Source organism: Phragmites australis, chromosome 12, assembly GCF_958298935.1.
Source record: "Phragmites australis chromosome 12, lpPhrAust1.1, whole genome shotgun sequence".
Taxonomy (NCBI): domain Eukaryota; kingdom Viridiplantae; phylum Streptophyta; class Magnoliopsida; order Poales; family Poaceae; genus Phragmites; species Phragmites australis.
The window spans coordinates 17,852,107-17,875,962 of record NC_084932.1 but is presented as its reverse complement, the minus strand read 5'-3'; the positions used below and the strand labels follow the sequence as shown (position 1 = coordinate 17,875,962).

Here is a 23,856-nt window from a genome sequence, read left to right as displayed (position 1 = left end):
ACAGTGATTGTGCAATAAAGCCTCTCCCATAAGAAGATAGTTCCAGAAAATCAGCATTTCCTTTTCAGTCTAATCCATCTCTCCTTTCATCTTAACTCCTATTTAGACGATTCTTGCGTCTAAACGTTTCTAAAATCATCTCTATCCAACCATAGTATTTTTAAAGTGTTTTGATGATGTTTAGTATGTTATTCTTAGTGTTTTCTTTGTGTTGTTTATCGGTAGTTCTCGTGATTAGTTGATAACATTCTGGAGCAGTTCGAGGGACATCAAGACCAAGATTTCGACAACACTGAGCAGCATTGGGAAAAAGGCAAGTGTCCTTGATCATATTGAACCTATGTTTTTAAATATTTTGTTTTACAAAATTGCATGCAGTGTCTGTCAATATGATGGGTAGTCACCTATGTTAGGGTTGTTCTCTAGATTTTCCCTTATCATCCCTTGTAACCTAGATGGTTTATGGTTAGGTGTTTTTGTGGGTAGATTGCTTAGCCATGCTTTTGGGATACAGGGAAGTGTCATAATCTTGACTAATGAACATATGCAACAATGGTCATTAATGTGTTAATGGTCTAGCAACATGGAATCTTAGGCCTTGAGCAAAGTGGTTTTTATGGTTGTTATGGTTATGATGTTGGTTTAGTGTTTGCTCAAATAACCTAAGTAAGGACCGGTTCGTGGAGCGACAGCCCAAGAAGTAACGTACCAACCACGAGGCTGATATGGGTAAGGCGTGACATACTGATTAGAGTCTATCCAGTGTGTGTTGGGTCAGCACAAAAGGGGGCTTCTGGGTAGGAGCTTTGCTTGCGTAAAGCCTGACGGTGAAACCTAGTGGGCAGACACATACTGGATTAGTCTCTGGTTAGTGGAAAGTGTCATACAGTGATTCTTGGCGGTACACCACTGGCGTGTGTTAAGTGTTTCGCGAACACGGCAACATGGAATTCACTGACTCGTGGGGAAAACTGGACAACCTCTGCAGAGTGTAAAACTGTTATAACAGCCGTGCTCACGGTTATGAGAGACTTGGATCCTCACATGATTAGATGGTTGTGGTTATGCTTATAGTACAAGGAGTACTAGAGGTTATGGTATGCAAGGTGAGGAGCCTTGTATGCTGTGTGTTGGACTGTATGGGTTACATTTACTTAATAATTGCTTAATGCTTTTGAGTCCAAATATATTTTCATTACTCGCATTTATGCAAAAATACCATTTGTTAGGCTATTCTTGATATAAGCCTGCATATCATTACTTTCCCCCACTTGCTGAGTACTCTATGTGCTCACACTTGCTATTTTCCTTATACCATGCGACATGTATGCTGCTGCTCAGTGAGTGAAGATGTTGAAGACTATCAAGACGAGGTTGTGACGTTCTAGGCGCGTGTCTCCCGGTCAGTTGCCTGCGGTGTTGTTCGGCACCAGTGCTTCTGTTCCGCTGCAGATATCTTCATAGAAGACAATATATGTCAATTGTTGTAAGAGTTTAATGTTTATTTAATAGAAGTATTGCTTTTGTTACTTCACCTGTGACGTTCTTATGTGTGTTGAACATCCTGGGCACACATAAGTCGCATCTGGTTTTGGCCGTTAAAACCAGGTATGACATTTTGCCCAAAGAATTTGTTATATATTCTGATCATGAATCGTTGAAATATATTAGAAGTTAAGCTAAACTAAATAAACGTGTCATAAAACATAAGAAATGAAAGGACAATGTGATAGCTGATGCGCTTTCTAAGCGTTCTACCATGTTATCTCAACTGGATCATAAGATTATTGTAAAGAAGGAAAATATGGAATAAACATGTGCTGAATGACAGATTGCTCTATCATGCTAACAAGCTATGCATTGCAGCTAGTTCTGTTCGTCTTTTGTTGTTGCAGGAGGCACATAGAGGAGGATTGATAGCACATTTTGGAGCAAAAAAGACTGAAGATGTGCTAGCCGCTCACTTCTTTTGGCCAAAGATGAGACATGATGTCGAGCTCTACGTTTTACGTTGTACCACTTGCAACAAAGCTAAGTCTCGCTTAAATCCACATGGTCTTTATATGCCTCTTCCTGTTCCTAGTGCACCATGGGAGGATATTTCTTTGGATTTTGTTTTATAACTGCCTAGGACAATGAGGGAGAGGGATAACATATTTGTAGTTGTGGATAGATTTTCTAAAATGACACATTTTATACCTTGTCATAAGAACGATGATGCTACAAACATAGCTGATTTATTTTTCAGGGAAATCGTTCGACTACATGGAGTGCCTAATACTATCGTCTTGGATCGTGACACAAAGTTTTTGAGTCACTTTTGGAGATCACTTTGGAATAAAATTTTAGGATGTGGGAAGAGTGTTTACCGCATATTGAATTTTCTTACAATAGGTTGGTACATTCCACCACCAAGGTATATCTGTTCCAGGTAGTGTATGTATTTAATCTCCATACTCTTATTGATTTACTACCTTTGCCTACTTTTGAAAGACTTAATTTAGATGCTAGGACGTGCTAAATTTATTCTTAAGTTGCATGAAACAAATAAAAAGAATACAGAGAGCACGACTAAGGGCTTAATGTGGATCTGGGGGCTTTTGTGGAGATACAACTTCCTGATACAGTGAGTAAAGCAACACAGTTAGCCCTAATCCAAGAAAATCTCCAGGCCAGACTCCAGAAGTCTTCAATGAGGGCTTTTGTTGAGATACAACTTCCTGATACAGTGAGTAAAGTAGCACAGTTAGCCCTAGTCCAAGACTCCAAGCCAGACTCCAGAAGTCTTCAAAATTTCATAGAGGCAAACATGTTCCTGTCAACACCACAAAGATAGAAACCAAACACTCCATGATATCAGGTGATTTGTGGAAGGGCAAGTAGTTACATGAATACAAACGAGCTAATGGATTGTGTTTCAAGTGTGGGGACAAATATGCTCAAGGCCACCAATGCAATCCAACAGTACCAGCTCAAGTCAAGGCAATACATATGGTAGAAGAAACACCTATCATCTTTGATGAGATATTGGATATGTTGGTATCCAAAGAACCTACAGATCTAGCTGACCCACAACTATCTATACATGCCTTGGCAGTTACTGATAGTCCTAAAACTATCAAAATTAGAGCTCTGGTTAAGAATCAAGTCATATTGATCCTCTTGGTTTCTAGTAGCTCTCATAGTTTTGTGGATAGATCTTTGGTTTCCAAGCTTGGTTGTCAACAACACAGAATTGCTCCACAAAAAGTCTAGGTGGCTAATGGGGAAACCTTGTGTTGTGACTCAATGATTCCTAATTTCACTTGGTGGGTGCCAAACCACACATTCCAATATGACTTGAAGGTACTTGATATGGGAGGATATGATGCCATCTTGGGCATGGATTGATTAGAACCGTGGGGCTTCATGAACTGTCATTGGGCAGAGAAGTGGGTTGAATTTCAGTGTGAAGGAAAAATTGACAGTCTGCAAGGTATTTTACCTCAACACAAAACTGAACTTTAAGCAATGACGTAGACAACTGGTGCAAATGGTCTCGAGGAAATGAAATTTGGGCAACAATGCTTCTTGAGAAAGTGCCTGAATCTGTTCTACCAAATGTGCCTCCATCAATACAACAGCTGCTACAACAAAATACATATGTATTTCCTGAACCAAAGACCTTACCTCCTCATAGAAAGTTTAATCACGCTATCAACTTACTGCCAAATACAGCACCAGTGAATTCCAGGCCATATAGATACTCTCCACTGCAAATGGATGAAATTGAATGACAAGTGGATGAAATATTGAAGGCTGGAACAATCACACATAGTATGAGCCCCTTTGCCTTACTAGTTCTTCTTGTCAAGAAAAAAGATGGGAGTAGGCATTTTTTGTGTGGATTATAGGAAGCTGAACTCAATTACAGTTAAGAGCAAATTTCCCTTACCTATTGTGGATGAGTTACTAGATGAATTGGTTGCTTCAATGTTGTTTTCAATATTGGATATGAGAGCTGGATTCCATCAAATTAGAATGGCAGAAGTGGAAGAGTCAGAAATTACCTTCAAGACACATCATGGCCAATATCAATTTAAAGTGATGCCATTTGACCGCACCAATGCCCCATCTACATTCCAATGTCTGATGAATTCCATCTTTGCCCCTTATACCAGAAACTTCATTCTAGTATTCATGGATGATATTTTGGTTTATAGCAAAAACATGGAGGAGCATTTGGAACTGGTATTCACAACATTGAGGGAACAACAGCTCTTTGTTAAGGCTAGTAAGTGTTGCTTTGCTCAACCTCAACTTGAATACTTAGGCCACATCATTTCTAGACAAAGAGTGGACACAGATCCTTAGAAAACTGTTGTAATGCAAAATTGGCCAATTCCAGTCATAGTTATTAAATTAAGAGGTTTTCTTGGTCTCGTTGAATACTGTAGAAATTTTTTGAAGGGCTATGGCACATTAGCAAAACCCCTCCAGAAGGAGAAAAATTTCAATGGACTGATGAAGCTCAACTAGAATTTGACAAATTAAAGTAAGCCATGACCCAAACTCCAGTTCTAGCACTACCAGATTTCACAAAATCATTTACTATTGAGATAGATGAATGTGATACAGGCATTGGTGTTGTTCTCAGTCAAGATTAACATCCTACCTATTACAGTAAGTAAAGCATTGGGGGTGAACAACAGAAGCATGTCCATATATGAGAAGGAATTCTTAGCCATCATGAAGGCAATTGACAAATGGAGATCATATCTTCAAATAAAAACTAATCACAGAAGCTTGTGTTTCTTTGGAAGATCAAAATCTTAGATCAGATCTCCAAAGGAAAGCAATGAAAAAACCGGTAGGGTTACAATTTAAATTCTAGTACAAAAAGGTTGTGAAAACAAGGTTGCATATGCATTATCCAGAGTGGATCACTTGCTGTCCGTTGAAGCTATCTATCGGACCCTGATCTAGGGTTCCCCTGTGCCTCCTGTATCAGTCCCTGGATCAAGTAGCTGATACACACATAATTCAACAGAATAATATCAAATACATACTTTGAATAAAATAATTACCTAAAAAGAGCAAACGATGATCTCATAGACTAGGATCCACGGTTGACTAGCCAGGCAGAAAAGCCTACAACAAAACCAAGCGGCACAAAGCAAAACAACCCAATGCCACATGTGACTAGGGTGTGGATGCGACCTTAGAATTCATCTCTTTAACTTCATCTAGGTCAAGGTTGATCTCCATCTCAAAATTTTGAAAGTAGCAAGACTGAGTAGAAAGGTACGCAACAAGTCCTACACTACTTCAAGAAGTTGAGTAGATGCATAAGATAGGTAACCAAGGATAAAATCTAGGGCTATAGTTTGGGCGTAAAGCCAGGTTTACATGCAGTGTGAATTAAGGTGTAACACTTAGTTTAAAACAGTTGATCAAAACACATATTTGATTGATAAGAGTTGTTGGCCCTAGGGGAAAGCTATCCATTCTCCAGCAGTTCGCATCTTTTAGCTACTAGATACCTAGTTCAACCAGTCACAAATGGCATACAACCAACTTTCTCCAAAACACGGGCACGCTACCCACTCACACATCTAGGGATACACACACCACAAATCTAACTATTATAAATCTGTAACTTTGCATATCCATGATGCGAACATTGCTATTCGAATAGATTTATATTCTGCAGAGGTTGTACATTGTACCCACGTGATATGCTCAGCCTCCAACTGTTGCAAGTGGAGGAGCGAATCATACCAAGATGCTTCAATCACCATTCTTTGTCGAACTATATTACGAGACACCACAAGTGCTCCAGACCTTCGTAAGGGATGCCAGGGTACCACCTGGACCATCGTAAAGAGTCTGGGTCAACGCCCCCCCCCCCCACAACAGATGCTTGGGTTCTCATTGCTCCCCTGACCTCCTAGTAAAATATTCAGCTTAGTTGGGAGATAGAAAAGTCAAGTTCTGCCCATAATAGAATGTATGGTTGCACGGGATGGCTTAGCACATCAGCTCAACGATTCGATCCTTACATGGATGGGGCAAGCATCTTCATATAAGCAATCCTCCCTTGAGGACTTGCTTACCAGGAGGCATCCTTCTCCAAGGAATTGATGCGCATTTGCCTGATCTTCTGAAGGTAATATGATAAGTTGATTGGTGGAGTTTCGATGTTGATGATCCAAAGGCTCCGACCAGAATAGATCGAGAACCCTCGCAACCACTACACCACTACTCCGTGGTTATCAGCCGTGCCAAGACGCGGTTGACCTCGCCAAGAAGGTTTTTCCTGCAAGCAAATTGAGAACACAAGCAAGAGCAGGTACATGCAATCTGAATATTGCTAATTACCAATGAAGCACTCGAGTTAGAGTTCAACAAACTGATAAACAGTAAAACTGTCTAAAACAGAATATTCTAAGCTAACCTAAGCCTAAACTATGATGACTACTGTATATTTATAGGGGGACGTGAGGAGGTTGACCTAGGGTTGTGCAACCATGGAAAGAGGCATACACAACCCGGACTCCAACCCCAACACGATTACAAGACCCGACAGGGTCCAAAACAGTGATGCAACACCTTATTCCTTTGACTTTGACTATACTATAAGGAATATTTAGTTGAGCATAAATCCATTGAAAAGGGTTTGTCATAAGATTTCCAGCAAGTCCAAAAACGCCTCAATTGGACTCCGTACACGAGAGTTATGCCTGTTTTATTGACGTTCTGTCCTGGTACTCGACCACGACCACAACCACGACTTTGACCACGACCACGACTTCGATCACAACCACAACCTAGAGCTCAGCCTCGAGTCCGAGTAGACTTGGTCTTCGAGGGATGACGTTCGAGTAAGGTTGTGGTGCTTCTCCCATGTTCTTAAGCAATACAATATCACAAGAATTTAGTGGTAATCCATCCAAGGAAGCATGAATAGCGAGAAATGAGTTCATCTAGTGGTCTAATTATCGTGCAGGTTCTTTTGTAATTAGACCTTGTATGATTTGAGGAATATTAATAGTATTAATCGTATTTGAAGGAGCCATGGGCTCATCATCCTCCCCTTCTTGAATTGGGGTTATCCTCGACTCAATCTCTTCTTCTTCTCCTAAGTAGGGCTTCAAATTTGAAATGTTAAATGTGGGACTAACTCCAAATCTATAGGTAGGTCTAATTTGTATGCATTGTTTTAATTTTCTCAATTATCTTAAATGGTCCATCAGCTCTAGACATGAATTTTGATATTCTTAGTTCTGGAAACCTATCATTCCTCAAATGCAACCAAACTAAATCACCCGGTTCAAATTTTATTTTCTTCCTACCTTTACTTCCAGCAAGCTTGGCACTTATCTAACTAGATTTAGCATCTGAACCATCAAAGTTGGGGAAATCAAGTTTAGGCATCCACGACTTGTGAGAGCTAGCATCAGCATGATCTGAAACACTAAGGAAAGGGGGAAGGTGCTGGGTGGGTATCACCTGTGGTGTAGGTGGTGGGAACGACACCTATGGTGGTGGTTGTGGTGGAGGAAGAAGTGGAGGACCTTCTAGTCGTGCGCCGATGATGCAGTCGCTAGCACGCGGAGGCACTGTTAGCAGTGGTGGCGCCGCTCCCTTTAGTGAACGCGCAATATTGACATGCTCTTGTTGGACTTGCCCGATGGTGATCATCTACAAATCTAGCTTGGTTTGCAGCTGATCCAACTGCGTAGCTTGGTTCCCGATCTTTGAGTCCATATTAGCAAGTTGCTACTGGACCAGATCAAGAGCCTTAGGTTTCTCCATGACGCGATCTTCGAACAATTCCATAGCGGCCACGATCCGGTGCACTATAGTGTTGGATCGTGCCAAAATCGTGGTGGAATCTCCTCCAAACCGATCCAACCAATCGGGATTTACAGCGAGTAGCTCAAAAGTACCGCAGACCATCCGGGAATTACCTATCAAGGTTGAGAGATTAACAAGAATCCTAGCCATGATCGCCAGAATCTGTAGTGGCTCACCGTCGCCGACAAGGTTCACTACGTGCACAATGAATCAGAGAGAGAATCGGAGGAGAAAGGTGGCGAGGAAGCACAAGAGCAGGAGGTGGGAGACAGAGTTCTTTCCTGTTCATTGTTCGACAACTAGACACAGCGCACTACTCATTTTTTTATACAACTTGCCGGGCAAGAAGATTGACCCAGCCAACACACGCACACGCGGCCCACGGCCCAACGCATACGCTTTCAGTTCTTCAGCCGTCTCACACCTCTGCCCTTTCTTTAGCGCAGCTTCCGTCAGAACACCCATGGCCACCAACACGGCTGCGACAATGTCGTCCACAGCCTTATCCTCCTTGTACTCCGTCAGGACCATCATATCATGGCCATGGCCAACAGACCACGGCCCCTCCTCCAAAGCTCTCTTCATCCCCTCCGGCTCCTTGAAGTGGAGTAAGAAGATGTTGCCACCCATCTCCTTGCAGACCAGGCGTTTAGACGGGCACCAGATCCTCCCGAGCGGTTGCGTGATGGCGTCCGGATGAACGTGTTTGTTCGCCAGCACCTTCCCCACGACATGCCAGACAAAACCTCCCGGACGGGCCTGGCCCTTCCTCCTGATTCCCGTACTCTTTGCCTCTGTTAGCTTAACCCCTTCATCATCCCATCCAATTTGATCTCACGATCAGCCATGGATGCAACCCGCCACCAGACACCACGAACAACCGCCTCACCCACACAAAAACTCTCGCTGTTCAACGTCAATCATGAAACAGAGGTGCCCTAGATCACGCGGACGGATCGAGAGGATGAATCAGTGGAAAGAGAACTGGAAAAAACCAGGCCAGAAGACGTAGGGAACCCTGGTTCTGGCGCTAACCTTGAGTAGCCAGCCGAACCCTAGGTTCGGGAAACATCGACGGCATGGCATGGCATGGTGATCCATATTTCGACAACGAGAGTTTAAATAGAAAAAAACAACGCAACACGGTCTGCATGTAAGACTATCTGTCACGTATGTAAACGGTTCATGTGATCGGGTACGGCACAAACGCACAGCACAACAGATAAGCAGCCAAAACCATGATTTGTCACGTATGTAAACGGATGCTGCATCCAAGGGCTAATAATGTCACTTCTGCTGAACCTTTACTTCAAGCATCTTGGTACGTTTTCATGAGTAGATCATTGTTACGATGTTACAACATTCTGTATTTCGTCAGCAACACCAGGCTAGATCAAAAGACAATATCTCTCATTGCAAAGCTCACCAAACACGTACAAATTTAACACACCATCAGGCATCAACGAGATAGCAATTCAAACCAAAGGAACCTCAAACGCAGATGCTGCGGACCGCAGTAGAAGTGGTTAGATCAACTACAAATACTTGTACTGGGTCCCCAGACAGATGTACCTGGTGCAATCAAGGAGGCAGCCTCTTTCAAAACTCCAGGATGGCACAAGGACGCCTGGATGCTCGTATGCTACAAAAGATGGTACATTCTACCACCATGGCTAGCTCCACAGTCCGAACTAGCCCAAAATTCTCGACAACAATGTTAATTCTCAACTGTTCTTTGACAAATAGTGGAATAGAACAGCTGCTACTGCAACACATACAACCTTGAGTAGCAGCTTCTTCGACCCGGCCGATTCAGGTGAAGATCTTGACTCCGATGGATCGACCTTCTGCCCCCTGAGCTTAGCCACCAACAGAGGGACGAGCCCACGCCTTGTGGCTGTGACAGAGTTGAGGTTGGTTAGAAACAAATGTTGCCTTTTTCTTAAATTTTTTCCTAACTTGCCAATATTGGTGAAACAAAAATTCATAATTCAATACTACATCGCAATAATGGTGAAATAAGAAATATATGAAGTAGTTCGCGTACAAATACGAAAAGGTCAGTTCACAAACTACAAGGGATTTGATGCTGAAGCTAATGGTGCGGCATATAACAGTCTCATGCCAGTACTAGAAGCAAACTGTCTGGATGGTTGTTGACAAAATATAAATACAGAAAACCATATAATATTGGCTAAGGAAACTAGCATTAAAACAATATTCATGTTCTGGTGGTACATGAGGTAACCCAGTTAACTCTACAGACCAGCAAATTCAACTGAAAAAAGAGCCTAAGTAAACAAGTAATTTGACATTAAAGCAACATTTTATATGGTTTATTCAACAAAACTTCTGTTCCTAACAACCAAATCCAAAAATTAAACCAATTTTTCTCTTCACACATAGCAAGGCACCCCTGAGTCCATATGTAGCACCCCAGAGGAAACAAAATATTCAACAACCAGCTAAATAACAAAAATATAAACCTGACTTCATTTCTATGTTAGCTTTAACCCTTTTTCCAAAAAAAAAATGTTATTATAGTTTTTACAAGAAAATTGTTATGAAGATCAAACAGTCAAATTTCTATCTTGACGACCATGTAATGTCCAAAACATCAGAATTAAACAGTGTATAGTTTCCCAAGCAACAACAGTTTTGAACGATGCTGTTGGAGCAAGAGTTCGTCTTGCCCCGGCAAATACGGTGAAAGTATATTGATGATAGGAAAAATTGATCGATCTGGGGGAGAGAATCACAGGTTTGCTGTGATTCGTGTTCTGTGTCCGTCACCACCGTTTTTGTTCGCCTGTCTCTCCCCTTGTCCCCGGACGACCATAGCCTCCTATTTATAGGGTCATGTGTAGCTTGGCGTACAAGTTATCATAATGTACGAATATCTCGGACCCGACCGAATTACTATACCTTATCTCGGATAACTACTTTCTATCCTATCGGGGAGATAAATATCCACTGTGGTAACTATCGTGGTGCCACCCCCCTGGAGTGCGGAGAGCCGGTCGCCAATTGCGGCCTGGCGCCGCACTGTCAGGGGTGTCAGGATAGCCTCCATTACACCAGGGTGTCAGAGTGGCGCCCATCAGCTTAGGCCTTTAATGCCGGTCACTTCTTGACTGGCAAAGCACGACCGGCGCTCCCCTTTCAGTAGATCTTTCCAGGAATTGCTGACTCACTCTGCTGCCTTCGAGAAGGTGGCCCGATCATTCCGAGACGGGGGGCTCGGGAACCATGGATCCGGGAGGTGAACGCTTCGGGAAGAAGGACTCCGAAAGACCGGAGCTTCGGGAGGCTGAGGTTTCGGGAGGCCGAGCCGGTTAAGCCAAGGGAAGGCTTCGCAGGTACGAAAAGGTACCGTGAAGGAACCTGATGACTTTGGAGGTCGAGCCTTTAGCTGAGGATCCGGAGGTCAAAGCTCCAGAGGGACCTGGATAGTAATCTTCAACCATTATCCTCAGGCTGGCTTATTTTCCCCCAACAGTACCCCTCATTCTCGGGCCCCGACGTTTCGGAGGGGGGAGAGGATGCAGAGGAAAAATCAACCCCAGCCTGGTGTCGTATCAAGGATGCCTGATGGTGATTCTCTGTCCTTCGAAGTCGCTAGAGTAGAGGTATCATGTAGATTTGGATATGACACTGCTGCGTTCTGACTGGATATGCGAGGGATCGCTAGGGTCTTGTACCCGCCGAAAGAGGTTTGGGTCATTAATGTAACAGGACGTCCGCGTGAGAAAACAAGGCATTTCGTCATGGAGTGCTGCCACGTGTTGGAGGGAAACCGGATAGGGCCACGGCCCCCTTCCCTAGGAGTCTTAACGGGAGGACACAGCGACGTTCGTCCAGCTTCATCTTCCGGACCTACGTGGCTGCGTGGCTCGAGTATAAAGCCGGGGTTACCCGGTTGGAGCCTCCACAGCCTATAAGCAAACAGTTATCCTTGACTTGAGTATGGCATCGTCTTCCTCCTCATCCTCCTCGAAGATATCGATGATCTCGACGGCTCCTTCGAGAGCCGGGTTGTTTCGGTCATCGGTAGAGGCGTCGGAGGCGAAACAGCTTCCTCCCCTACAGGGGAGACGGTTGTCCGCTGCTCCGGCCCGACCTTTGGCTAGGAAGGGTGTGCCTGTCGAGACCATCGATATCTCCAATGACAACGAGGAGATCAACTGGGATCTCCTGTTAACGGAGAGTGAGCCGACGTCAATGGGGCCGTCGGTGAAGCAGGAAGAGACCGGGAAGGAGAGGGAGAGGGCTTCGCCGGTGACCTCCTCGGACTCCTCAGCGTCCTCTGGCAGCTCGGAAGTCGGCTACTGTATCGGCTTCCGCAACGGCAGGCCGCAGATGAGGTACATACGCCGTTTCATGCGTAGCCCCTACCGGGACCTGTAGGAGGTGAAGGCGGTCACCGGGATGGTGTACTTGGTGACACCGTGATATACCCATATCACGGCTGAGCTTAGTCACTTTGTACTCTTTCTCCCTTGTTTTGCTCCGTAGGGATCTATCTTCTTAGTGGCAATTTCTGTACGGTTATTTTAGTTTGTATCCTTGGATGTACTGGTTGTTTAATAAGATAACGTAGGTCTTCGGGAACGGTCGTGTCTCCCTTCGTATCGCAATGCGAGAGGACCTTTCGAAGGGATGGCCTCATGCGTGCGTGCTTTCGTGCCTCCAAACCGTACTTCTTCGTCCCTTTCGAATGCGATGGCTAGTTTTTCTGACGACCGATGGATACTTAGGCTAACTGAGGAGAACCGGGTGTAGTGGCGATCTCGTCGTCTCTGGTTACTGTGTGCTCCTTCCTAATTTGTCCAGATTTCCGACTCAACGAAGTCCCTCTGGAACCTTTGGAGATGAGCTCCGGAGGTGATCCTTGACCCTTCGGGTTCCTTAGCAACTGCTTGGCTTGAAGGCGACGATGTGTCAGAGGAGCAGCCAAAGGCTTAGGCAAGAGAGGTGGTCTGCGACCCCCTCGGCCCTTAGCCGCTGCCCAGCTCCGGAAGTATTGCTTCCGGGGCCTGTCGACGGCGCGTCGGAGGCGAAGCCGAAGGCCGGGCGGAAGAGAGGGTTCACGACCCCCTCGGCCCTTAGCCACTGCCTGGCTCCAGAGGTATTCCATCTAGAGCCTGGCGATAGTGCGTCGGAGGTGAAGCCGAAGGCTGGGCAGAAGAGAGGGTCCGCGACCCCCTCGGCCCTTAGCCGCTGCCCGGCTCTAGAGTTATTCCGTCCGGAGCCTGGCGACGGCGCGTCGGAGGCGAAGCTGAAGGCCGGGCGAAAGAGAGGGTCCGCGACCCTCTCGGCCCTTAGCTGTTGCCCGGCTCCGGAGGTATTCCGTCCGGAGCGTGGTGACAGCGCATTAGAGGCGAAGCCGAAGGCCGGGCGGAAGAGAAGGGCCGCGACCCCCTCGGTCCATAGCCGCTGCCAGGCCTTGCTGTCCCTACGATGGATAGTCAGGGGTTCCACTATGTCTCCCGTGCCACACGGCGTAGGCTTTCATTGAATGTTAGTATAACAAAAATGATGTATGAAATGTGTCTTAAAAGGAGATGGTAGGGTAATAATTTTACCTTTTACCATGCGTGTTTTGGAGTCACGCAGGTTATACCTTTCCCTGTAGGGAGGGGGATTTTTATACCCCTTTGATTGGCCTGTTGTGCCTTTTTAGAGCCTTCAAGATGCCGGGGTACCTTTCCCGCAAGGTCTTTTCATAATCTTTTGGCCCGACGGAGTTTTCGAAGAAACATCTCCATCACAGGGGTTTTTCGGAAGTCTTTCCGCGGTGCGGAGGTTTTTGTGAAAGCTCTCAGTCATGTGGAGGTTTGGAAAAGGCTCTCCGTTTTTGCTGAAGGCCTATGAAAGGTTCTCCGTTCTCACGGAAGGTTTTGTAAAGCTCTCCGTTTTTACCGGAGGTTTTGGTGAAGCTCTCCGTTTCTATCGAAGGTTTTGGTAAGGTTCTCCGTTTTTACCGGAGGTTTTGTAAAACTCTTCGTTTTAACCGGAGGTTTTTGGTGAAACTCTCCATTTTTACCGGAGGTTTTGGTAAGGTTCTCTGTTTTTACCGAAGGTTTTGGTAAGGTTCTCCGTTTTTACCGGAGGTTTTGTAAAGCTCTCCGTTTTAACGGAAGGTTTTTGGTGAAGCTCTCCGTTTTTATCGGAGGTTTGGTTAAGCTCTCCGTTTTTACCGGAGGTTTTTGATTAAGCTCTCCATTTTTACCTGAGGTTTTGGTGAAGCTCTGTTTTTACCAGAGATTTTTGGTGAAGCTCTCCGTTTTTGTCGAAGATTTGGTAAAACTCCGTTTTTACCAGAGATTTTTGGTGAAGCTCTTCATTTTTACTGAAGGTTTTTGGTGGAGCTCCCCGTTTTTACCGGAGGTTTTTGGTGAAGCTCTCCATTTTTACCGGAGGTTTTTGTAAGGTTCCTTGGCATGTATTAATGTCGAAGGCCCTACACACTATCGGAGCTACGTAATACCTTCCAGGAAACCTAGGCAGTCTTGCTTTCTAGGTGATCTAGGCATGCTACGCCCGCGGTGTGTAGGCTTTACGTGCTCCCAAGGAAACGCCCAGGGTGCATCGCAACACTGTCCACCAAGGATGTGCCCTAACGCGTGGCATTTATATGACTAAAGATGTGCAATGCCTTCCAGGGCACCCTGGGCATAATCTGTCTTGCAGATGACCTAGACAAAAGCGGCGCCCGCGGTATATAAGCATGTCGTGCAGAGAGGATTCCTTGCGACAGCATTCCTCAGAGCGCCGTATCCTCACATCAGGGCAGTCTCCTGATATGCAGCGTCTACACACTATCGAGGCTACACAATACCTTCCAGGAAACCTAGGCAGTCTTGCCCCCCAGGTGACATAAGCATGCTATGTCCGCGGTGTGTGGGCTCCACTTCTGACCAGGGCAAAACCTACCCTCCGGGAAACCTTTTCAGATGACCTTGGGATTAGGCAAGCGATGCTTACTGGTGCGTGGGCTTATCACGCCTCCAGAGAAATCTTCCGGGGGCACCGCAACTACATTACCAAGTAAGTCCCTTGATAACCGGCATCAATACCTTTCAGGAAAGCTAGGCAGTCTTGCGTTCCATGTGACCTAGGCATGCTACGCCTGCAGTGTGTAGGCATGTCGTGCAACGAGGATTCCTTGCGACAGTATTCCTCGGAGCACTATAACTCCGCCACCAAGGACATCCCCCGGGGCGTGGCTTCGACACCCGAGGCTATGCAAATGCCTTCCAGGACACCCTGAGCATAATCTGCCTCGCAGGTGACCTAGGCATGGGCGGCGCCGGCGGGTGTGGGCTTCACTGTCTATCGAGACTACGCAATGCCTTCCAGGAAATCTAGGTAGTCTTGCTTTCCAGTTGACCTAGACATGCTGCATCCGCGATACGTGGGCTTATCACGCCACCCGAAGATGTCCTACGGGTGGCGCCGCAACACGATCTATCAAGAAAATCCCTTGATACGTGGCAACTACACTTCCGATGCCACACAATGCCTTCCAGGAAACCTGGGCAGACCCGCCCCCCAGGCGACCTAGGGACGATGCGTCTGCGGGAGTGCAGGGATTTTGCATGGTTATACTAAGTTTTGCAGTCTACTGTTAGCAACAAGAAGCTATTTGTAGCATGAAACATAACTAGGTTAAACAACTGCTCATACTAAATGAGAATGTAACTTAAGTTCTACTGCAACTACTTAGTAGCTATTTATTGCAAAAAGACTTCTAACAATATAGTTGGAGGCTCCTAACAGACTCTAACCTTGCCGCATGAAAGACGGATCACTAGATAAACTACTAGGTAGTTAACAGTGTGCGCACCTTTGTAGGAATAAGACCTCTATTGTGAGGCCTAGCGGCCTCGAAGCCTGTGGCTAGGCTGGGAGAGGCGGAGCTTGACCCCCTCCACCTTTTGCCGTTGCCTAACTCCGAAGGTAACCCGTCCGAAGCCTGGCGACGGCACGTGGGAGGCGTGGTCGAAGGCTGGTCGGGAGAGGCGGTCCTCGACCGCCTCAGCCCCCAGTCGCTGCCGGGCTCCGAAGGTACTTCGTCCGGAGCCTAGCGACGGTGTGTCCCCGACTCAGTTCTCGTTGCTGGGTATGGTACCGTTGATAGTAGGGTTGATGGTGATGGTGCATGATTGAGGGGCCGGGGATTCGCCCGGGAGTTTGCCCCAGCCCCTGAACTATGCGTCATCCTTCGTTGGCTCCTTCTGCGGCCAGGTATTCGGCTTGCCTTTCAAAGTATTCCTCCCAGAAGGTAATGAGGGTGCAACAGTCGTTGGTGTTGTGGCCGCGCCCTAGTCCGTGCAGGACGCACCCGTATGCCTCTGGGGGCACCGGAGCTTGGAGTTGTCGTTGGGGTCACTGCCGAAGGCGGTGTGCCCGGAGCCTGTGGTTTCCCCAGAGTTTCCTTCCCCCTTGGGAGACCATCGAGGCCGCCCGGTGAACTGGTTTTTGGAGCCGAAGTGGTTCTGACTATGTCTCCCCAGACAAGGCGAGCTTGGAGTTCTCTGCGCGCGGTTGGTGTTGCGAGGGCGGCATCGGAGGCGCTAGCTGGATCCGCATCTCCCGGAGCCCTCCGTCTCCTTGGAACACTTTCTTGCATGAGGGGCCCAAGGAGGGCATTGGGTGGACAGACTTTTCGAAGATGTTGGCTCGCTCGGGGTATTCCAGGTGTGGTCGAAGGGGATACCCGGGGACCAAGCCTAGTTGGGAGCATTCCTGGGTTGGACCGCCCGAAACCATTGGAAGGCGGCTTGCTTGGTTGTGGCTTCGACCGTGTCCTCTCCTGAGGCGGTGATGTCTTCATTGTGCAGGGGCTGGAAGGCCTCTGTGCCGTCTGGAGTTCCTGTATCGACCCAGGGTTCTAGGTTGGCCAGGGTCGAAGAACGTCGTCCCACACGGCAGCGGGGCTGGAGCATGCATATGATGCGTATGGCGGAGACAGCTATGCATACGGTTGCATGCTTGCAATGGTGGGTACGGTGGCCTTAGCCGATTCTCTAGTGGTTTTCCTGGTGGATTCCTACCTCTCTTAGTACTTCTGTGTTCGAATCCCCACAGACGGCGTGCTGTTGAAGCAAGAGTTCGTCTTGCCCCAACAAATACGGCGAGTTTCTTCTAAAGAGGAGACTCAAGCTTGGAGACGAAGTTTGAAAGGAAGGAACATCACGAGTATATTGATGATAGGAAAAATGGATCGATTTGGGGGGGAGAATTACAGGTTTGTTGTGATTCGTGTTCTGTGTCCATCGCCATCGTTTTTGTTCGCTTGTCTCTCCCCTTGTCCCCAGACGACCATGGCCCTCTATTTATAGGGTCATGTGTAGCTTGGCGAACAAGTTATCATAATGTACGAATATCTGGGACCCGACCGAATTATTAGACCTTATCCCAGGTAACTACTTTCTATCCTATCGGGGAGATAAATATCCAGCGTTGTAACTATCGTGGTGCCTGCCCCCTGGAGTGCGGCGAGCCGGTCGCCAATTGCGGCCCGACGCCGCATTGTCAGGGGTGTCAGGGTAGCCTCCATTACGCTAGGGTGTTAGCGCCCATCAGCCTAGACCTTTAATGTTGATCACTTCTTGGTAGGCAAAGCACGACCGGCGCTCCCCTTTTGGTAGATCTTCCCAGGGATTGCTGACTCACCCTGCTGCCTTCGGGAAGGTATGGATCCGGGAGGTGAACGCTTCAGGAAGCAAGACTCCAGAAGACCGGGCTTCGGGAGGCTGAGGCTTCAGGAGGTTGAGCCTTTGGGGGGCTGAGCCGATTAAGTCAAGGGAAGGCTTCGCAGGTACGAAGAGGTACCGTGAAGGGATCTGATGACTTCAGAGGTCGAGCCTTTAGCTGAGGATCCGGAGGTCAAGCCTCCGGAGGACCTGGATAGTAATTTTCAACCATTATCCTCAGACTGGCTTATTTTCCCCCCAACAGATGCTTTGTTCGAACTAGGTATTGCCTACTTTTGGCCACTAAACCTGTTTTTCGAGAATAATTCATCAACAATTTCCTATCATGAATGCTTGCTACCCATACTGTAGTAGAACAGGAACACCTAAACCCATTAACCAGCTAAATCAACATTAAGAAAGAGGGTACATTGTGTTCTAGTAATCTGGTTAGGGTTGTAAATTTTTGTTTGAAGGTAGGGTTGTAACTTGTAAGGAGAACAAATAATTGTTAACTATTTAATCCATTTGGCATCGCAAAGCCACATTACATTTTTCATCAAATTTTGAAAAAAAAAAGGTTTTATTTTCTCTTGAAGAGTAGGCATAGATGATAGGATAAGGAAAATAAAGTTTCCTCTCTATTGCTAGCACTAAATGAAGTTATTATATGACTATGATTCTTTTCGCTACAGTTTAGTGCACTAGCTGTGTAGTACCACACACAGAAACCGATACTAACCCATACAAATTTGACAGTTTAGTGTACTAGCTGTGCCCTAGTAGGACACTAAATTTAAATTTTAGATTCAAAAGAAAAAAAACATCAGCCATCCCGTAATGTCTACTTTAATATTTTCCTGGAGCACTAAATTTACATGTCAGGTCAAAGACTCAAAGGTAAGAATAGCATCAGCCAGATCATAATCTGAAGACTGCAGTAATCACTGTTCGGTAACACAAGGAATCCAAAACAGAAACCGCATAACAAAAATATTTATGCTTACCTGTTCTCTTCGATTCCCTCTCTTCCTCGCCAATCCTACGTCTCAAAGCATTCAATAGAGAGCCAAAATAAAGAGCTAAGACAGTGCAAGTGAAGGTGATAACATTGTATGGCATGCTGAAATCAGGAGTTGTCAAGGGAACGAGTAATACTTCTGTATATGACTTAACAACACTGTCTTCCTGCAGCACAAAATAATAAAAAAGCAAAAATATCTCATATTCACATATCACAAGGCAATCAAACAGTAATAGACCTATGATCAGTTCAAGGTATCTAACAGATTTACCTGGAAATTTTCTAGCAAAGGTGATTCAAGTGATGAATCAATTTCTGGGTAACTTCGAGCAGAATTAAACTCAGGAAAGCTAACCAAAGCTGATGGAATGTCAAATCCTTGATTAGCATCAGGAGGATATTCATCTATATGTAGGAATCCCTGAAATTTCACATTCATGTAACATTATCAGACTAAAGGAAATATTTAGTTCAGAACATCATCATATTGAGAATGCACAAGGGGTAAACAGCAAATGAAGGCTTGGTCAGAAGTATCACGTGAGGAAAATGTGTATTTCCTACCAAATAGGGAGGTATGCTAAAGTAGTTTAAGCAGCAGAATATACCTTGTCAAAGTCCAATGTCAAAGTAGCCGATTGCATACCGCAAGGGAATATTAGCAGCATCTCCAGAGTACCAGGCAAAAGCTTATCTTCAGAAGGAGTGACATGAATCTTGTCAACTACTTCTGATATAGCCTTTATGTTCCCATCTATAAAAATTTCTAGGCTGTGATAATAAACCTTAACATACCACGGAACAACCTGGAAAACAACTGCCTTTATTGAACAATCATTTGAGCTGCCATATATCTGCTTATGAAGATCAGTGGACAGAAATGACAGAGCAATTGACCCTCTTTCATTTCCACTACCCATAAGAAATCTGCTTGTATGGAAAGGTGAAGGGGTGCAAGACCATCTCAGGGGAACCTTCCAAGTTATGCCCACATCAAAAGGCTTATCCTCACTGTAGTTACCAACATCATATTCGTATAAAGAAGAAGCTTGGACTTTCAAGTTATTTAACTCTTTGATCACCCTGTCTGGGCCGCTGGACAATGCAAAGAATTCATTATTCCAGGAAACATCAGTTCCAGATTTGTTAACTTTGCCAATTATGACTTTATCAATCTCTATGAATATTCTGCTGGATTTAGAAACAAGGCATTTCCCTGACAACCTTCTGTTAAAAAGATGTTTTATGGACCAGCTGGGCTGAAGATGTCCATCATTAGAACGTAGCTGTTTACCACTAACAGTATTTGGTTGCAGCACAACTGATAGTGTTTGATCAAGAATAGTACCAAGTGATTCGGATGATCTCAATTTCAGCTTTTGGGAATGGTAATATCCTTTGTAAATTGAAGGCCTGTACAACAAAGAAGCTATCCCAGCTTTGTCACGACATGGAAGAAGTTTCAGCCAAGGTGTCAGATTTTCAGTGCATACTGCTTCACGAGGCAATGCACCATATCGCAGATTGCCTTCATTCAATTTAAATCCCCAATGAGGAGCAGAAAATGCAGTAGAGGACTCTAAAAAGTTGATGGATGCACAAAACAGGCCAGAGAGTGTATGTGTCAGATTCTTCCATGTGGCATCAATCTCAGCCGAAGGAAGGTCAAAAACTGCCCACAGCTCAACACCGGGAGGCTTGGCATTACTTGTTGACATTGGATCAGATCCACCCCACTGCTCATAGTTCCATCTTCCCTGTGTGAAAGATAGCTCCAATTCGCTAATACGAAATTTGTGGACCTGGTCTTGATAAAACAGAATGATGTTAATAGTAATTGTAGAAACTTTTTTTTTGTCGAACTTTTTTTTTTTGGTCGAACATGCAGGAGAATAGCATGTCTAGTTAAAAACCGGATTGCAGAAACATTCTTAAAATGCAATACAGAACTATTAAAACATATAAGCAATGGAGACCCATTCTTCAGATGTGACTGAAAGGCACAAATCAGGCATGGCTTACTAAATAAACCCAACTATAAACAGAGACCATATAAAGAGATGTTGAAGTTGGTTATTTAGAAATACTGGGTGCGTGCATGGACAACACATCTCAGAATGTTGACAGCAGGCGCAGATGGACAAAGGTTGTATGCTACACAGACCTCTGTACTTTAGAATCATCTAGCACATCTCATAAGTATGCCCTCCTCCCTAAAGCCTTAGTTCAGGTTTAAAAGTGAGGGTTGAGAATTGGATGGTATATCTTACAACATTTGCATTATAGATATTAGAGATTATTACACAGATACAAGTTAGCAAACAAAAGTTCTCTGCATGCTAGTTTATGGTACTGGCTTATTACGAATACTTCCACAAACTTTAATCAGAACACTGCAAATGTTTTACAGATTAACCATGGAGAACATAATGAATATGATCTACCCATAGAGCAGAAACATGAATTGGAAGTCCAGACAGCACCATAGGCGTAGTCAATTGCAATACACAATACCACAATATTTAAATTTACAGAGATTGTGGAGTCCTCAGTAAAAAAATTAGCATAAACAAATTGGCACTTGGATTGCAACATTTGATTAATGTCAACGACTTAATGCGCATGACACTAAGTAAAACTGAAGGAGATAGCTAACATTATGCATACAGAACTGAAGATCCCCATTTAATCACAAGTGTGCCAGCTACAGAAGCTTTGCAGCAGATGCTAGATTTGGCATCGTCTCAGTAGAGTACCCACCTATAGATTTAGTGAATTAATTGCTCTACAGCCATAAAAGCAAACCTAATTTACGATAGTCTCGGCTAATTTCATCACTCTGCACGCCAAATTAACACAAGCCATGACCAATCGTAACACAAACCCTAATGCGCAGGTAGTAAGAGATCTAGGTTCGAAGGGAGTGGACGCACGGGGCACGAACCAACTGGGAGATGGCCTTGGGGAAGAGGTGATAGTGCCGTCCGGCGGCGGCTGCGGGGGGCGCGGAGGAGCGGAAATGGAAGTGGGCGAGCGCCTTGCGGTCGGGGAGCGGCCGCAGGAGCAGCTCCTCCGTGAACTCCTCCTCCTCCGCCTCCGCCGCTGACGCCGAGGAGGCAAGGAGGAGGAGGGCGAGGGAAAGGGAGAAGAGCTGGACAGCGGGTGGCGGCGGCGCCATTATCGCCGGCGAGGCGGCGGGCGGCGTGGTTGCCGGAGCGGGTGGTGTTGCGTGGACGGGTACTCGGCGCTGTAAGCCTGGCGCTAGTATGACTGCACTGACCGGGATCTTAACCATTCAACGAGCATCCAACGTCCATAAACTTGGAACGTGAAAACTATTTGTGAAGGAAACTACATTTTTTCAAGAGGAAGGAACGAAACACAACAGTTCATGAATATCACAGTATCAGTCAAAACTAATATTTCCGTGACCGTGGGATTTCTCAGCGCACATCACATGACAAGATCAATGCTCCTCTAATCTCGATCGAGAGGTCTTTTATATTTAAAATTGGATATTATCATGACAGCACATAGGCTTATATGGTTTAAATGCACAAATGTAAAGACTATAAGTTTTGAACCGTTGGATTGCGTTCCAAAGGCTTGGATCAGATGGCACCGTGTTAGGATTTTGATTTCAACATAGTGAACAGTATACTTGTAATAATAGATATAATAATTGTTTCTTGACATTACATCACTTAGGTTAGGATATTTATAGTCATACCTCAATCACTCTAATCACCATTACACTTATACCTCTTATCCACAGTGATATTCTACTTGACACTAGAAATAATCCTAGAACATTCCTAAAATATTACAGTCATTGTACACTTACAAAGCCCTAACCTAACTAAACCCGACATATGCCCTAAGGGACCCGTGTTGGATCTCCCTTCGGGGCTGCTAGCAAATTCCTTTTAGTTATCTTCTCGTCAAATTCTTATTAACCCGCAGCTTCCTCTTGGGGGTAGGTTTTCGTTCTCTTGCCGAAGGTCTTTTCGTTTCATCCCTACATCCTCCGGGCTTCATCGTATCCCTTTGTCCTCTAGGCTTCATCCTCTGCTCTTCATACGGGCTTCGACCTTCGCCTCACGTCCGAGTTTCACTACCGCTTCGGCTCTTTAGTGTTCCTTTCTTCATGTACTCCCTTCGGGATTGTCGCTTGCATCCCTACAGAGTATAGTGAAAATATCTCTGTTGCGACATTAATCTTAGTACTTTGCCTTTGAGGTTGGCTGATGTGGTCGAAGTCAACGAATGGGGGCCAACATGGTACTACTCCCCCAATAGTTGCTCCTTCACGGTTTTGGTCCTGACTTTGGGAGCCGAAGACGAGAACTTTTAGACAGTGGGGTGGTACCCTTCTCTCAGTCCCCCCCCCCCCTCTTGTCAGCCGAAGTCAACCCCAAAATTGACAAAGTGAACATGTGTTTCCGAAGAAATAGATATATATTAAACCAAAATATACCCCTTCGTTGTATCTCATGGTGAAACCAAAATATACCATTCACATGGTGAAACCACCTGTTAGGTTATGACTAGATGAAGCCAAAATACATCCTTCACGTGGCCCATATACAATAGCTATTCGTGACACTTATACCAAACTACTACTTATCACCCTTTAGCGAGGTGTACTACTTGAAACTTGGAACAAACCAAGTACCCAGTGCCCATTGTGAGATAGCGGGAACATACTTGACGATGGCTGAAGCATGCGCTACGATGTCCCATTGCCACATGTAGTACTCTGCTCCGCCATGGTGGTCTTGCCAGCTGAGAAAATGGATACAATCCTTGTGAAAATCCGCGAAGTCCTTAGCTTCCGGGAGCACATACCATGTGTCATCCCAACTTTGTAAGATAATTTTGCCATGCAGCTCTGAGGCCTGGTGCCAGCCCACGCAAGCTACGAAATTGTTCAGCATGTAGCGATCCGCGAAGCTGGACGGTGCTTGCGGAGGCGAGGCCAATCGGATGTTCTCGGGAGGCGGGACCCATACCTTGTCGTTGCGGAGGAGAAGCACTTGGGCCCAGACTGGATGACACGTGCGTCATCTCCCCCTTCGGGCCACACCTTCGGCCAGAAATCTTCTGACGGTTCGAATGTCCAGCCACCTTCGTTGTTACTGCGCCACCACGATGCATTGACAACACGCTCTCCAAACTTGTGGTAGCCGTCACGGTATGCGTAGATGACAACGAAGGTGCCTGCTTCGGCCTCTATCTGTGGGCACACGAAGAAACCACTTGGGAGGTTGCTTTGAACCCACTCCGGAAGCT

General features: G+C 45.6%; 1 protein-coding gene across 1 annotated transcript; it reads right to left on the bottom strand.

Annotated features, from left to right (window-relative positions):
• Nucleotides 1-9,115: 9,115 nt before the first annotated feature.
• Nucleotides 9,116-21,917, bottom strand: LOC133887066 (uncharacterized). The gene is made up of 5 exons (XM_062326977.1): nucleotides 21,509-21,917; nucleotides 19,173-20,366; nucleotides 18,836-18,985; nucleotides 18,548-18,728; nucleotides 9,116-9,736 (listed from the first exon to the last, which is right to left on the bottom strand). Exons 1-5 carry the CDS (start codon nucleotides 21,857-21,859, stop codon nucleotides 9,564-9,566), a joined length of 2,049 nt encoding a protein of 682 aa, XP_062182961.1. The 5' UTR covers nucleotides 21,860-21,917; the 3' UTR covers nucleotides 9,116-9,563.
• Between the last annotated feature and the right edge of the window lie 1,939 nt (nucleotides 21,918-23,856).

Excerpts from the sequence above, each read along its gene's own strand:
- LOC133887066 (XM_062326977.1), bottom strand. The coding sequence starts at position 21,859 with ATGGTTAAGATCCCGGTCAGTGCAGTCATACTAGCGCCAGGCTTACAG. Across the intron at positions 20,367-21,508 it reads CCAAGGCCATCTCCCAGTTG|GTCCACAAATTTCGTATTAG; the intron begins GTTCGTGCCCCG and ends TATCAAGACCAG. Across the intron at positions 18,729-18,835 it reads CTTTGCTAGAAAATTTCCAG|GAAGACAGTGTTGTTAAGTC; the intron begins GTAAATCTGTTA and ends TTTGTGCTGCAG.